A 15,292-nucleotide genomic window follows, 5' to 3' on the forward strand; every position below is an offset into this window, starting at 1 on the left:
CCGCTGTGCACTACGACTGCCAAACTGCCTTAGCTGTTCTCGTATTTGTGAAAGATTCAGGTTCATCTCAAGCACTTTTACGTTCATAGTTAACCCTGTGTTCCATGTCATGACTGTTGCATGCATCCTTGTGAGAGAGTGTTATTAGTTGCATATTTATTTTCTTGTTTCGGTGAACACACACAAACATGACTACTGACACACTAAATGTTACTAAGAGAGTATTCAGGGCCACACTAACTCACAGACATGTCAAACTGTAACTGTGATACACACACACACAGATCAGGTTTTGGTATCAGTCAGTGTGGTTGTACACTTCAACCAGAAGTACCAGAAAATTAAACGTGTATCCAGAAGATGCTTTGACTCGTTCCTGTGTGATTCTATGGTTGGTTTGTCTCAGTGTCTGATGTGTTTGCTCACATTATTGAGCAGGTAAATAAAACATACAGGTGACACGGGCATCTGTATAGTATGTGAAACTGTCCCGACAGCTACCAATTTTGTTCTTCAGACCGAGCTTCAACTTTAATTTCAGTTGATTAATGACATGATTTAAAATCAGTGGGAGATGGAGGTTCTGGGGTTCAAAGGTAACCAGACAGATCCACCAGTCTAGTCGTCAGTAAGTGGAATCTGACTGGGATCAGGTCATTGACTGACTTTACGTCACCTCCTCAGCCTGAGAAGTTCTTGGTTTTCTTGGGCCATGTTTAAGATCGTTTACCTGCTGGAGGGTGAAATGTGGCTCATGAAGTTTTGATGCATTTTTTTCTGAATCTGAGTAGTGAGTGCTCTTGTATATTACTTCATTCATCCTGCAGCTTCTATCAGCAGTGAAATCAGTCATAATAAAACTACGACCTTGCAACAGAGATGAGTGGCATTGGGTTTCTCTACACTTTCCTCTCTCCACATAGAGAAGCATGTTTTTTATTTCATTGATTCATCCCACTTCACTTGTTTTTTTGTTTTGTATTTGCAAGCATGTGACCTGACATTTCTATCTTTGAGGTTTACAAGATGTTTGCATGCTGCAGTGACTCCTGTGGTTCTATGGAAACATGTACGCCTTTGACCTGCTGTTCTAGTTAACCTGTGCATGCCTGCATTTTTTGCCTGCAAAACGAACCTATAGTCGCATACAGTCAGGGCACCATGTGCTGAAAGGGCAATGACTCCCACACAGTTCTTTTCACTACTTAAATTGAAGCTGAAATTTCTTTCAAATTGAATGCGATGAAGCTCAGAACCTGAACAACAAAAAACTCTAACTGACCAACAACTGAGTCTGGACTGTAGAGGAACATTTATCATTTCACTTTGCAACAACAGTGGAGATGAAAACATGAACACAATGTATTTGACTTGACAGAAATGAGTAAGGACAAAGTGGTAGACAACAACAACAAGGCATTAAGTAGCATCCTATTAATGAATTGGCTCTGATTCAATAAAAACTATGAATGGAGTTTTATTGATAAGGCCAATTTACATAACACTGAACATGATGAAACAAAACCTAACATGGAAAAACTATTATACCAGAGTGGCAGCTTTGTGGAAGATGCTGTCTCCTCTTTGTACAACCACAGTGCTGAGTAACAACAGTTCAAAAACGGAAAAGGTATATGAAACAACAGATGTAACTTATTTTTCTTGCAATGCTCATGTAACTGAACAATTTTGTGCAATACAGATACAAATTCCCGAACCCGACCCAGAGGAAAATCTGCTCCCCCACAAATTAGGCAAATCAGACACATATTTAAAAAAATGGATATCAAAACTAAGATTCCCCAAAGGAATTTTTGAACAAAAAAACATCTCTGAAACATCAACGTTAAATTGCAAGTTACTGAAGTGGTGTGGTTTGTTTTGAGTTGGCACTGTGGAAACATTTTGTCCAATTCAAGCGTAACATCGTAGATTCGGGGCACTTAATACAGTTTTTATTGTTTCAACATTTTAAAGTTCACAAAACAGATTCTTAACATGACCGTTTCTTTTTTTTTCTTCTTCAAAAACACTGTAAACAACGAGAGAATGCATGGAGGTACTTTCACAGGAAGTGTACCACAAATAAAATCAACTCATCACAAACATTAAGTTTGAAAATTAAAAATTAAAAAGGAAAATAGTTTGTAACAGCAATGAAAGTGTTTAAATTTGAAACCGTTCAGTTCTTGGGCTCAGACTGATCAGAAATTAGATTAATGAGAGTCTTTGGCCTCTGGCTTTACATGAGATCGAAATCAAGAACACTGATCTGGAGTTGAACCAGGCCTCCTCCTGCAGATTTATTTTCAGCCCACTTGGAGAAGAGGAGGAACTTTCCTTCTTCGCTTATGTAACCTGATGAAATTCAGAGCAGGCTAAGTCTGAGTGATCTGTAGCTACGTCTACGGAGGGTTTGACCTAGTCGATCTGAACGTCCCATTGTAATCTGGGATTACACAGTATGTAATCCATGTCTGTATGGCTGTCTCATCGTAAAGGATCTTCTCCACATTTCAGTCTACCCATATAATCAAGAGTGCAAATAAAGGTTACACTGCACGTTATGCAGAGTGAGAATCTGTGCAACTGTCAGAGGATAAAGTTCAGTCGTATGGTATCACACCTTTCAGTACGACGCAGGGACGCTGTCGTGCAAAATGTTCATACTCTATGTTCATTTCTTCATCTTGAGGTCAGCTTCTATGGCACACCGGCGCCCCCTGGTGCCTCCATCCTAGAAGGGAGGAAAAACATCCTGTCAGACCACATTTACCAGTGTTCCACTTAACAGACAGAAGCTGCGCAGGAGTCAGTTTAGCTCTTCACATAGACTTCAGCTCTATCAGAGTGAGTTTTTATAAATTGGGATATTGATTCTGTTTTGTTTCAGGGAGAAAAGAAAGTAAAAATTTTACAGGCTTCAGGATGAGTACTTACAAAAAGAGAAAGGAGGAAGGCAGGAGAAGACATGGAGACAGTGTCCTGCAAGAGGAAAACGATGCACATCAGAGCTGTGTCTCAAGAGCAAGAAAGACAGATGAAACGCAGTAGATTCAGTGCGAGGGAAATGTTGAGCTGAGCTTTTAAGAGAGCTACTATTAGAACAGATGTCCTTTTCATAAATTGGCATTTTACCATATGGCCATTTTAAGCATTAACATTTTCATTCCTCACTGCACTGCAATTTGCACGACTTATCCACACATTATGTTTATCTCTATAGCAGACATATGTTCTTTTCAACTAATTTTCAAAGCATAAGCAGGAAGTTATACAATCATCTTCTACCTTTCAGCCAACTACTGGTTTTAGTTCACAACAGTACACAATGAAAATGCATCAGGTCATATTTCATATTCAAAATATTTAGAGGGCCAGACAAGGTGGTTGCTCAGACACCAGCAACCCGAGCAAACTGTCAAGTGCCAGTTCATTTTCATACTGTTGTGAAATGAGATGAAAACAATAGTTTGCTTTGGTAAATAGTTTTCAGTAATGTTCCTTTACATTATTGCATTATTACATTAACACTCACCATTTTCCAAAGTATAACAAATGTTTTAAAAATACATCTCTTACTTTACAGTCACCCTTTGGCTGAGACTTGTTTGAGATACATAGCTCATCAACTATTTTTCAGTTTCTTTGAACAGTCAAACCTTCCAAGATAAATCAACGCCTGGGTCGACAGCACAGTCAACTTGCCAAAATAAGATTTGCATTAATTTACTGATAGAAAACACTTTGCCTAAAAAAATTGCCTTATGACAAACAGGTTTTCACTGTGAAAAATTATCTACCAAAGGTTTCAAATCTTTAAAGATGTTCACTCTTCATAGCAAAACCAATGGCTATCTGACAGGACGCCATGTCACACTTTGGAAAATGGCCAGCAGATCTAGTTATGCTTCACTTTCCTCTACCTTTAAGTCAGCCTGTTGTCTCACCCTTGTCTCTTCTTCTGTACTCTCTGCTTTTGTCAAAATTCTAGTGAAGCACCTTGTCAGTCGAGTCCTGTTTGCGTGTGCTCTCACGGCCCCTCAGACTCTTGGCGCTGATGCCCGCCTCGGACGTCTCCATGATGAGCTGGGTGGCGAGAAACTGCTGAATCTGCTCCAGGACGTCACGCTGCATCTCCAGCGCCATGTGGTACACGTCGTGATCCATGCTGTTGTACATGACAGCGTTCTGAAACATCAGCATGATGTCCCTCTGGAACTCAGCGGTCGTCCGGATCAAACCATTCTCTATGTTCTTTTTGATGGTGGCCAGGTCCATGGGCCTGGAGGAGAAAAAAAGAAAGAGCGGTGAAAAGACAGTTCAGTCTTGTGCTGTGAGCTGGTTAATGTTAATGTCAAGTTGTTTTTTAGACATTTTCCAGAGTTTGCCTTTCCCATGTGAAGAACAAAGCAGGAAATTGTCCGGGTCAGACGCGTTTACAACAACAGGAAAATGTCCAGAACATTCAGGCGAGGGGTGATGTCTCTGTAGACCATGAAGGAGGAAGGACATGACGTATAAATTCTGCTACGGAAATCACGTGCTTTTGTTTCTAGCACATTGACACTGGCACTGGCCCTCATCACCAAAAGCTCTTGAATCTTATCTCTTTCCAATTTGACATCTTCTTTTTGTGTCTTCTTCCTCTTTTTCAACCTGATAGTTGTATTCTTGTGTGTTAGAAACGTCATCATCCTGCACACTTGTTGTGATTCTTCCAGATATTTTCCTGCTGTATTCTCACAAGGCTCACTCAGACATGGGACATTTACATTCTCACATTCATCCCATTCAGAAAATGTGCATGTCTGAAAGCAGCTTCAATAATCTAATGTCATTCAGCAAAAAGAAGTGTCTAAATTTGACATATTTGTTATAAAATTCTTAATTAATGGCAAATTGACTTAAAACAGAATATGACCACAGCTAAAATATTTCATGCTTACCTTTGCACGATACTGTGATATCCAGGTGCAATATCATCGGTTACTGGCTGCAGGAAGACATTAGCGTACCTACAAAAGATTGACATCAATTAAATCTGTTTCGGTATTGAACTAAGAATTTAAAATGAAACTACTGTGTAGAAGAGGCCGAGCATCAGTGCCTAGTGTTACTGTTATGAGTCATATACTGACCTGTGATTGGCTGCTGCACGCCACACCAGCATAATGGCTTTCTTCCAGATTTTATGAGCCTGTAGAGCTTCTAAGTCCTCGCTGCACACAGAACTGCACGATATCGGTTTATAGGAAGGAAGGTCGTACAAACAGAAAGTATTATCAAACAGAAACCTGGTCTCAACACAAATTCACGTTACGTGTTGACAGAAATGAAACGCATTCTGCTCACACAACATCAAAAGCACCGTCTCTCTGAATGAGTTTCACTCACAACTGCGATGAGGCCGGGCTGCTGGGGATGGAGTCTGCGGTCGTGTGGAGCTGCAGAGATGAGGACGCCGTGTGGAGGCTGTATCCGTCCTCACTCTCACTGGCCGCGGGCTCGAGATCCATGTCGCCGTCCGGCTCGGACAAGAATCCCTCGACCCCATCGCCCTCCTCCTCCCCGCACACTTCCGGCCCGTTGATCTCATTGTCCTCTTTGGAGCTTGAGGCATTCTCTCCTCGCCCGACACTGATTCCATTCTCTGCCTTCATCACCTGCAAAGATAGAGACAGCAATGCAGAGATAAATATAAACCTTAGCGTTCATGACTAGTGTAAAAGCTTCATGTTTGCTCTGTCCTCATCCGGTGTTTTACCTTGGGATGCCTTTCTGTCTGTGGTCTATCTTGTAATACCAACTCTGCAAAGATAGTGAAGATGAATATGGAATTTTTTTGCAAATTGCATGTGAAGAAGCAAGAGAAAACGCACATTTACGAATGACTGTGCATACCTCCATGTGCTTTAGTAGGTCTTAGCTGTGTCCACTTCTCACTCTCACGTTTTATGGCAAAATCCGAGGGAATTTGGCTTTTCGGGTGCATCATCTTTCCAGTTTCTCTCATGGCCTCAGGCCGTGGAGCTGCTCCAGTGGGGCAGTGCTCCAAACTTCTCGAGTTGAATGAGGACGAGCAGCTGATAGGAAGCCTCCTTAATCCCATGGGGAACACTGCGAGACAGTGATTTTGACTGTTGCACAGAGAAGAGAGTGAAGCTGAAGTCTCATCTTGGACTTCTGACACGCCTGTCTTCCCCTCCAGGCTGCAGAGAAGAGATGATGCCTGTGGGACCCCTGTGGGCACTATGTGGTGAGAGTCATGGGGTTGGAAAGGCCCAGCTTCCCAGGCACCAGACACCAGTGCATGGCCATTCTCCTCACACAGGGACAGAGCAGCCTCGACTGCAGCGGCATCCAAAGCATCAGCAGCCTCATCGGCCTGTAGAAAAAGAGAAATTACTTGACTTTTACCATGTCCCCAGATCTCAGCAGTGATGTCGAGGAGTAAACTCCCAGGATTAGTAACTAAAACAAAAATATGCAGATTGTAAAATTATTTCTGTGAATATATAGTACTTCTTCCTTTTGCACCTTGTCTTCAATGATTGCAATAATGTCCCCCACAGTCTTGAGGTCCAGCTCATCTCCCATGTAGGAGACTGTCTCGTCTTCCTCACAGAGACCGGACACTTTATCCTCTGCAGAAACAAACAATTGCATAAGAATAACAGATTTTCTAGTTTTTAGACTAGCAACTGTATCAGTTTGTAAAACATTTGCTAGTTTTAAAGGGAGTGACAGACAAACTGAGGGTGTGAAACTTAATCCTGCAGCTACAAAGCAGGTGATTTTAAAGATGTGGATCAGTTTAGGCCTTTGCATTGAGCACATACTTGGACACTGATCATTGTGGACAGACCTGTACTCGCTGAGGCAGTGGAGTCAACAGGAAGAAGAGAGGCAGCCGAGAGAGGAGCGCTGGAGACTGAGTTGGTACCGACCATGAAACTTAATGGAGCAGATAACTGCGTGGGACCCGCCTCCAAGAGACGGGACAACATGGGGGCACCTGCAGAGCAAACATCCACACACACTCAGAAACACACATGATGCAGAGGGCAGAGGAAGCAGTGAAGGCTTTAGTTATCTACAGTTAGCATGCTGATATAGAAAGAATGCATGCATTTAGCATTCAAGGAGTAAAATGAACAAATATAAAACCATAAAAATCGAATACTGCAATTATTTTGTGAGACGTCTATTTTCATTTTGACAGGAATTTTTTTTTGTAGATTTATATAAAGGAAATTAACTGTTTAAATATACAGGACTCAAATGTGGTGCAGGAGTCTTTATCAGTTCTGAATGCAAATCCAACACGGTGTCCGTACCTGTTGCCTGAGAGAGAGGTTGACTCGGCAGAGCCAGCTGCAAGTCATGTGCTGCGATCATGTTACCAGAGGACACGTCACCATCACCGATCTGTCACGTAAACACATACAAACAAATCTATTATTCAACAAAATTACCAGGAAAAGGTTTCTGAGTCGCACATTATGTCAAATTCACTAAGAAGGCCCCTTATGAGTTTTCTATGTATACTACACAATTCTATAAATGCCTGTAAGCCATATCATTTCTACACTTGACTGTAAGCTCTGTGTAGGTACAGTCAGCAGAGCGAGTCAGACCAGAAACATTTCCACAGGAATGTAGTGAGGCAAAGATCTGAAAAAAGATTAGAGTGCTTTAAAGATAGATAGCTCTTAGATAAAAAATAAAAACATGTTTATAACAACAAGAACATGTTAAAATGATAAAATAAAATAAAAAATAAATAAATAAATAAATAAAATAAAAACTGGTAAAAATTATAAAAGTGGAGGAGTGCGAGTGCAAGATGTAGCCAAAGGCTGAAGTAAAGAGAAATGCTTTTTTTAAAAAGATGAACTAGCTTCTCTCATAGCAGCAGTCTGTTTAGAGGGTAGTTTACAAAAGCTGCATCTCCGATTTTCTTTAGTCTGTTGTTGGGAACCTCTAATAGATTTGCTGCTGATGATCTCAGTGTTCTAGTGGGGACATAGTTAAATAGAGAGTCAGCTATGTAACTCGGTCCTAGCCCATTCAAAGCCATGTATGTAAGGAGGAGAACCTTAAAGTGAATCCTGTGTGTAACAGGCAACCAGTCCAGAGCAGCTAGAACTGGACTAATGTGTTCTTTCCTCTTGGTTCTGGTTACAAGCCGAGCTGCAGACTTAGAGTTAAATAAAGGCCTGGGAAGTGTTTTTGCAGAACATACTTTTGAATATAAAATGTCATCACACTATTTTATGTAATTAGACATTTGTCTGAAAATGTGTCATAGTTAGAGCATTAACTCTTGAGTTATGGCCAAATATGTATTTGGTCAAGGTCACAGTGACATCGACCTTTGTCCTGTGATAACACAAATTTAATTTGTTCCAAGGCATTGCTGAGAAAAGTATATATAGTACATATTCAACAAACTATATGAGTCTGCAAGTATAGTTCCATAAACACTGTACACATATGTGCATGATGTGACTTCTGACTGTAAATGTGTACAGAGGGATGGGAAATCCAGAAGTATGGATTTGAATATAATAATGTAAAACACAGAACTAGACAGACAGTTGCAGGAGTTGTTTCCAACATCACACTAGGATATAGGACACACATATAGGATGAATATTCAAAATATAGATTGGATCAACTGAGATGATATAAAATATCCAAACGCTGGATGGTTAAAGCCCAACAATAATATAAATAATGTGTTCCAAATTAAATACATTTGAAAAATGACTGAAATCTCAATACAACTGGAAAAACAAACTACATCTAACAAAACCACAAAGAAGAGTGGACGATCAATATGAGTAAATGCTTCCTAAATGCACTCTTACTACAAGTGATTACACACTCTCAATTTACCAGTCTGGAATTAGAGGCCAAGATGTTGCCTTTCTTCAGTAACTCTGACAAGAGTGGAGACGGTGGTGGTGTGGCCTTCTGGCACAGGAGCTTCTTTTGGGTGAGGTCGTCCAGAAGTGACGCCTGGTTGATGTCTTCAATAGAAAGTCCAGAAGACTCCGAAAAAGTCATGAACCTGGATGATCCCGAAGCCTTAGAAGGAGGAGGAAAAGTGAAGTCATTATCCACAGATCAATCCGAGAATGTTTTCATCCCTCAATCTGTGAGTGTCTCTAATGTGTCTCTGCCTCCCCTGAGGGAATGGTCAGGAATATTGGATCCTTTTCTGAATGATGATTAATAAAGTTATAGTCTAATGTCTTACAGCAGTGCTGCCAAGTTACAATGAGGGACAGAAATACAGATCACTAATATGAGCCAGCAGCAACAAACTCTTGCTTTTAAATGTCTCGAGAGGAGAAAAAAAATCCCCATTACCCTTGAACCTTCAGAGACTCACATTCTTAATAGATCCAAGATCCAGTGTCAAGCTCTCGCGGGGGTCACCTGGTGAGAACTCCTGGCTTGGGGAGCCGCAGCCTGAGGGCGAATACACGTCGGGCACTCGCTTGGTTGTGCCCTTTGCCACCTTTCTGGCTGGAGGAGGGAGGGGCGGCGAAGAGAAGAGATTCTCATCAGTCATGTAAAAATCAGTCATAAGTTATTTTTCCTGTACAGTTTATATTATCTGCAGTTATACAGTAAAAATCCTCCGGGTCTAAAATCTGTTGTGCTTCGGGCTGAGGCCAAATAAAATATATTGTTGCGCTATTCGTAAACACTTTTTTTCCTCTTTGTTGAAAATCCTCTTCACGTCCCGATAACCATCAATAAATAAATGAGTCCGAAAAAACAAAGAAAAAGGCCAGTAATAAACGTGACCAATCATTTCATCCAGACCGAATGAAATGACTGGTTCCTCTCTGTCACCAACCAATGTGCCTGCCTGTGCTCTGACTGCACATAACTGGAGTCCTCACAAGCCCCGAAACACGACTGAAGCAGAGACGATAGTCAGATTTTAGCGAGCAAGTCATGGAAAAGTCGGCTTCTAGCAGTTCACGTGCGCAGCTTTGACGTGAGGACAGATGGAAGGGGGCGGGGTGTATCGGTTGCAAGTGTAGCCTGCTCTTCCAGGATTACGAACCCTAGATTTAAAGGTTCAGTGTGTAGAATTTGGTGACATCTAGTGGTAAGGGTGCATGTTGCAGCTGAACACCCTTCACCTCACCCTCCCCTTCCAAACATGGAAGACAACCTGTGGAAACCTTCCGTTGTCATAAAAACTCAAAAGGTGTTGAGCTTGTCCAGTTTGGACGACTGTAAAAAACATGGCGGCCTCTGTAGAGAGGACCCACTCCCGATGTAGATATAAAGTATTTTAACGTAAAGGCTCCATTCTGGGGTAAAGAAAACAACAATTCGTACACGTTAGATGAAACACACTAGTGAAAACATCACTAGGATTATTTTAAATTCAATTTCTACCAATAGTTCCCTTTCACCTAAATCTTACACATTGAACCTTTAAAGCAAACACTGAAGACTGAACAGCTGAAGTGAAACAACACAACCCCCCCCCCCCCCCCCCCCCCCCCCCCTTCAAAGTGAAGGAGATAGATACCCTGAAAAGCAGCATCTGTGTTTTTTCTTTTCCACTCGGCTTCTTCCTCCTCCGCTTTCTTCTTCCTGACAGACAGACATAAGATCATTTAATTTAGCCTTGTTATTGGACTGTTTAATGTATAAGCTTGACAAATAGAAAAAGAAATGAACTGTATTATTGTGTAAACTGATGAAATAGGAAGTTTTGTTTCTTACTGCCGTATTCCCTCCCATAGCCCTTGTAGTTTGGAATCTAGATGTCCTGCTTTAATCAGCTCAGCCTCTCGCTTCAGCTTCCTGTGAAAACACCATATCAACACATCTCAGTCATGCAGTTTATAACTCAATTACTATGTGGTTGTTTTGAACAGTGACATGTCCATGCTGTTAAAAGCTATGCTTGCGTACCTGTGCTTGTCCTGAGTTTCTTTGATTAGCTTTTTGAGTTCATCGATCCTGTCGGTCGTCAGCCTGCGCACTATCACATCTTCCACCGTCTCCACCACTTCACCTTTCTCACCACGCTTCCTCCTGCAGTTAACAAATTCATTATTACTGTAAAACATTGGATTCTGGCAGTCTAAAACAGCATGAAGCTCATCGACTTAAGCTTGCAAGTCTACAAAAAAGCGTGATCGAGGTCACTTGTGTGCTCACTTTGGGGCGTCTGTTGCTTCCAGGAGCTCAGAGTACTTTGAGGCGCAGTGCTGTGAGGAGAAGAGGATTAGCATTGTGACGCGACAAAATAATACTGTGGCAAACTTCCTGCAGAGATCATGAGTTGGGTTTTTGTGTTGTAAAGCAGAATTGGATACTGGTTGTGTCGTACCTTCTGAGAGAACCAGTCAGGTGGCCGCCCAGGTTCTGCAAATGGTTTGATGGCTCGACTGACAGATACCCTGGTGAGGTGAAGAAATGTTGTAAGATTAACTGAGATTACATACAGATTTAGGACACAATGGCCTATTATTTCTTTCCTAGTTTATTACCTCTGCCCGAGGCTGTAAGGGAGCGGCGGTGGACTAGTGGTTAGAAAAAGGGACATCAGACTGGACGGTTGCTGGTTCAAGGCCACGGACTGGCAAACAAACCTGGACCGGAGAATGGACCAGACCTAAATCTGTTCGAGTCCAAGAGAACAGATTGACTCTCCAGATTTCACTGTCTAAGTTCCCCTGAGCAAGGCACCTTACTCCCCTAACATCTGCTCCCTGGGCGCTTCCCACTGTTCCGTGTGCTGTGTTCACACGGATGGGTTAAAAGCAGAGGGTATATATAGAGCTTTTATTGCGGGACAATAAAGGAATCTTTACCTCTGTAATGTTTTGTTTGTTTGTTTGTTTGTGAGCGAGATTGTGCAAAGTCTACTGGACAGGTTTTGTTTTTATCCCTTTCTTTATCACTTTGCTCTACATCTATGAGTGTGTGCAATTGAGTGCAGCTTAATATAAGGAGACTGTTGGCATTTGGCAGAGGTACCCCTTTACTGAGTGCCACTCTAGTAACTGTCGTAAAATCATTTTTATTCTCTGTCTCAATTCCTCTTGATTCTAAATCTATTCTGTCAGGGCGGCTTTGGCTCAGGAGGTAGAGGCGGTCGTCCACAAAGCAAAAGGCCGGTTCGATCCTCGGCGCCTCCGCTCTGCGTGCCAAAGTGTTCTGGGGCAAGACACTGAAGACCCCAAATGGCCTCGGATGGCTGCGCTGTCAGTGGGTGAATGGGACTTGTGGTGTAATGCACTTTGATTGGTCGATGAGACTATAAAAGCTCTGTATATACACGGCCCATTTACCTTTTATTATTTCAGGGGGCATTTTACTTATTCATGCAAAAATGGATGCATGCAAGTATGCAAAACCAAAGCCTGCTGCAGGCACGTGGCACCATTATGAATAGTATGTCCTCCCCAAAAATAATTTAATCTATCTATCTATCCATCCACCCATCTATCTATTTATCTATGATCAGGGGGCTTCTTAGTGAATTTTTTGTCTGCTCTTGATCCTGTTTTTAACCCAGTGACTTTTATTGTTGGTCTATTATTCATTTACGTGTGAACCACTGGATTTCCCTAAGGGGGTGAATAAAACATCTATCTATTTGTCTGTCTGTCTGTCTGTCTGTCTGTGATGGGGGGTCTTCTTTGTGATTTTTTTTGTCTGCTCTTGACCCTGTTTTTAACATGACTCTTATTGTTGGTGTATTTACGTGTGAGCCACTATCTATCTATTTATATATCTATCTATCCACCCTGCCATTCAGCATGTGACAGGTTTATACATGTTCAAACCACCTATGACTAAATCATAGGCGTGCAAAACATGTGGTTTTGCACGAGACAAAGAACTATTGGACTGGGAACAGTACCAGTTCTGGTGTCCGCTCTTCATGACAGATGTGGCCAAACACAGCTTCTCCCTCACTGACCATGGCTCCGTTGGTCCGATGACGTGCAGCTTGTGTTCTGCAGACGTGGGGGAAAATGGTCAAAAAAAAAACAACGACACACACATTGAACACAGTGGTTTCACGGAGCCTGCACATCACGCATGTTGAATTGCTCCGCCAGCTAATCCATCTACAGGATTGTTAATCTCTGTGAACTCTGGCACCTCCAGCTGCCCTCCACCATGCCCGGCTATTCTCATTGTCATCGGGCACACGGGGAGCGTGGTGGTGGGTGGGTGGGGGGGGGACAGCGGCCGCTAACACGAGTGTAAACAGAGGTGTCAACTCGTCCTGACAGCCATTGATCGCCTCCCGCTCCCCTGCAGGGGAACCGGAGGCGGCCGCGCAGGAAGTTTAGCGGCGTTCCCGGCCGACGCTAACGGATAGCATGCACCCGACCCCCGCCGCACACTCACTTCCAACCCCGTTTGCCATCTTCCTGTCATCCCGACATGATGCCATTCATCTCGGTGCAGACACAGACCCGCAGACAACGACGGCCCGACATGAAAACGTGGACATCGGTGAAAAGTCACGTTGAGGGAAAGTGGAGGCTTTTTCTTTCTGTCTCCACGCCGAACCACCGCCGTGCGTTAGAGTCCCAGTCTTTCTACGAGTCTTTGCTTATATACTGGAGGATGGAGCAGCTAGCTTGAATGCTACACGGGGCTTTCTTTGTTGACAGTCGGAGGAATCTCGCGTTAACCTCGACAGTCGAGAAATAACTGAGTTTAATGTAGAGCTCAGTGAAGGGATCCACTGTTCGAACACGCCCACCACCACAGTAAAGATGGTACAACCCGGGGGGGCCCGGGTTATTATTCTTAACCTCGCCAACTTTGTTTGTTTTGCAGTAAATATGGTTATTTCTCTTTATGACAATAAAACACGTGAAAAATATTAAAGCAACAGATCCTTTTTATTTTTTGTTTACCATAAAGGCTCAAAAGTATGGAGGCTACACGGTGCCACGTTTTGCTGACTGGAGAAACCTGACCACACTTATACAACTATAGTAATAATTCATATTTGACATCATTACATCGCATGCACTTAATTTATACAACAGGTAATAGAAATTTACCTCAGCCTGTATACATGTAACATACCCTATATGGAAGGTTTAAACTGCCAAACAACAACAAAAAATAGATTAAATGCAATCCAATACACGTCTTTAATACCATGTCATAAGTAACTTACAGCATTGAATTTCTCAATGCTGAATATAGCATTGATTTAACTTTGAAATTTCATTGGGGTCATGTTTTTGGAGGTCGAATTTTCAACGCTAAATAACATTTAGTCAATTTTAGTATTTCTTTGATTTTTTCAAAGAAATGCCAACATTGATTTAATATAGATTTTTTTTTTCCAGCTGCATTGCCAATGTCGGTCCATCCATACGGTGGCCCTAAGAGCTCAACAAGCTGCAAAAACACACAACACAGGCAAACTCAGAAAACATCTTCAACTTGACACCGGAAATGTTTCCAGGGGACCAGAAAAAGTGATGAACCTGGCTGAAGTTCAATGCTTTGTGAAGTTATTGAAGTCTGCTATACTCGTCAGTGGTGATGGAACTTCACAAAGCATTGAACTGCAGCCGGGTTCATCACTTTATTGGGTCCCCTGGAAACAATTACTTTTTCATGTGGTTAAAATCAGCACACCCACTCGCTCACTGTGGATTTTCCACTACATTGTCACAAGGGCTCGCTCCAGAAAATGTCAGGACAATGTCCAGACTTCAGTACGTGTCTGAAAGCAGCTATTGTGAAATGACTTTTCCAGGTCACGCACATTACAAAACAAGGTAAGCAATATTTACAGTAAGAATGTTGCTCATGTGACACATTAAGCAGCAGGTGCTACAGACTGGAAAAACAGGTTTTCAATTAGCTCGGCACAAACAAGCCAGACATTCGGGAGAACAAGATGCTCTGAGACAGTTTGACTTGAATGGCATGGGTTAAGTTTTAAAACTATGTGGAATGCGGAACTTTTCTTTCCTCATTCTTGCAGTGAGAATAATTGCACTGATAAATGTCCACCAAGGACATTGGCCGAGGTAGAGCATTAAATAGGAAAGTAAATAAAGAGACAGGAGACAATAAGAGTTAGGACACAGCTCACAACATCAATCATTAAAATGTGTACTTTGATTGTTGATCTTGCAGCAGTTAAAAGTTGACTTACATATGTGTGTCAACCGAGGCATCCTTTTTAAGGTAAGTGTTGTTGGGATATGTGATCCTATGATGCAGAAACTATAAGACATGAACAGATAAGGGG

At 42.1% G+C, this 15,292-nt stretch overlaps 1 protein-coding gene across 4 annotated transcripts; it reads right to left on the bottom strand.

Annotated features, from left to right (window-relative positions):
- Positions 1-1,297: 1,297 nt before the first annotated feature.
- On the bottom strand, positions 1,298-13,821 carry LOC117774223 (bromodomain containing 8). 4 transcript variants are annotated; one of them, XM_034606464.1, is made up of 20 exons: positions 13,414-13,821; positions 12,917-13,013; positions 11,378-11,447; positions 11,206-11,255; positions 10,957-11,079; positions 10,765-10,845; positions 10,568-10,632; positions 9,404-9,540; positions 8,905-9,096; positions 7,341-7,431; positions 6,869-7,018; positions 6,541-6,647; positions 5,905-6,388; positions 5,768-5,811; positions 5,398-5,666; positions 5,142-5,234; positions 4,950-5,018; positions 4,003-4,285; positions 2,941-2,985; positions 1,298-2,737 (listed from the first exon to the last, which is right to left on the bottom strand). In XM_034606464.1, the coding sequence occupies exons 1-20, from the start codon at positions 13,457-13,459 to the stop codon at positions 2,678-2,680; spliced, it is 2,556 nt and encodes an 851-aa protein (XP_034462355.1). In that variant the 5' UTR covers positions 13,460-13,821; the 3' UTR covers positions 1,298-2,677. The 4 variants fall into 4 exon arrangements, 3 of the variants coding, with proteins under 3 accessions (XP_034462355.1, XP_034462356.1, XP_034462357.1); XR_004616036.1 differs by having other exon boundaries at positions 2,647-2,737; positions 3,951-4,285; XM_034606465.1 differs by lacking the exon at positions 2,941-2,985.
- Positions 13,822-15,292: the final 1,471 nt, after the last annotated feature.

Source organism: Hippoglossus hippoglossus, chromosome 14 (assembly GCF_009819705.1).
Source record: "Hippoglossus hippoglossus isolate fHipHip1 chromosome 14, fHipHip1.pri, whole genome shotgun sequence".
In the NCBI taxonomy this organism is placed as follows: Eukaryota; Metazoa; Chordata; class Actinopteri; order Pleuronectiformes; family Pleuronectidae; genus Hippoglossus; species Hippoglossus hippoglossus.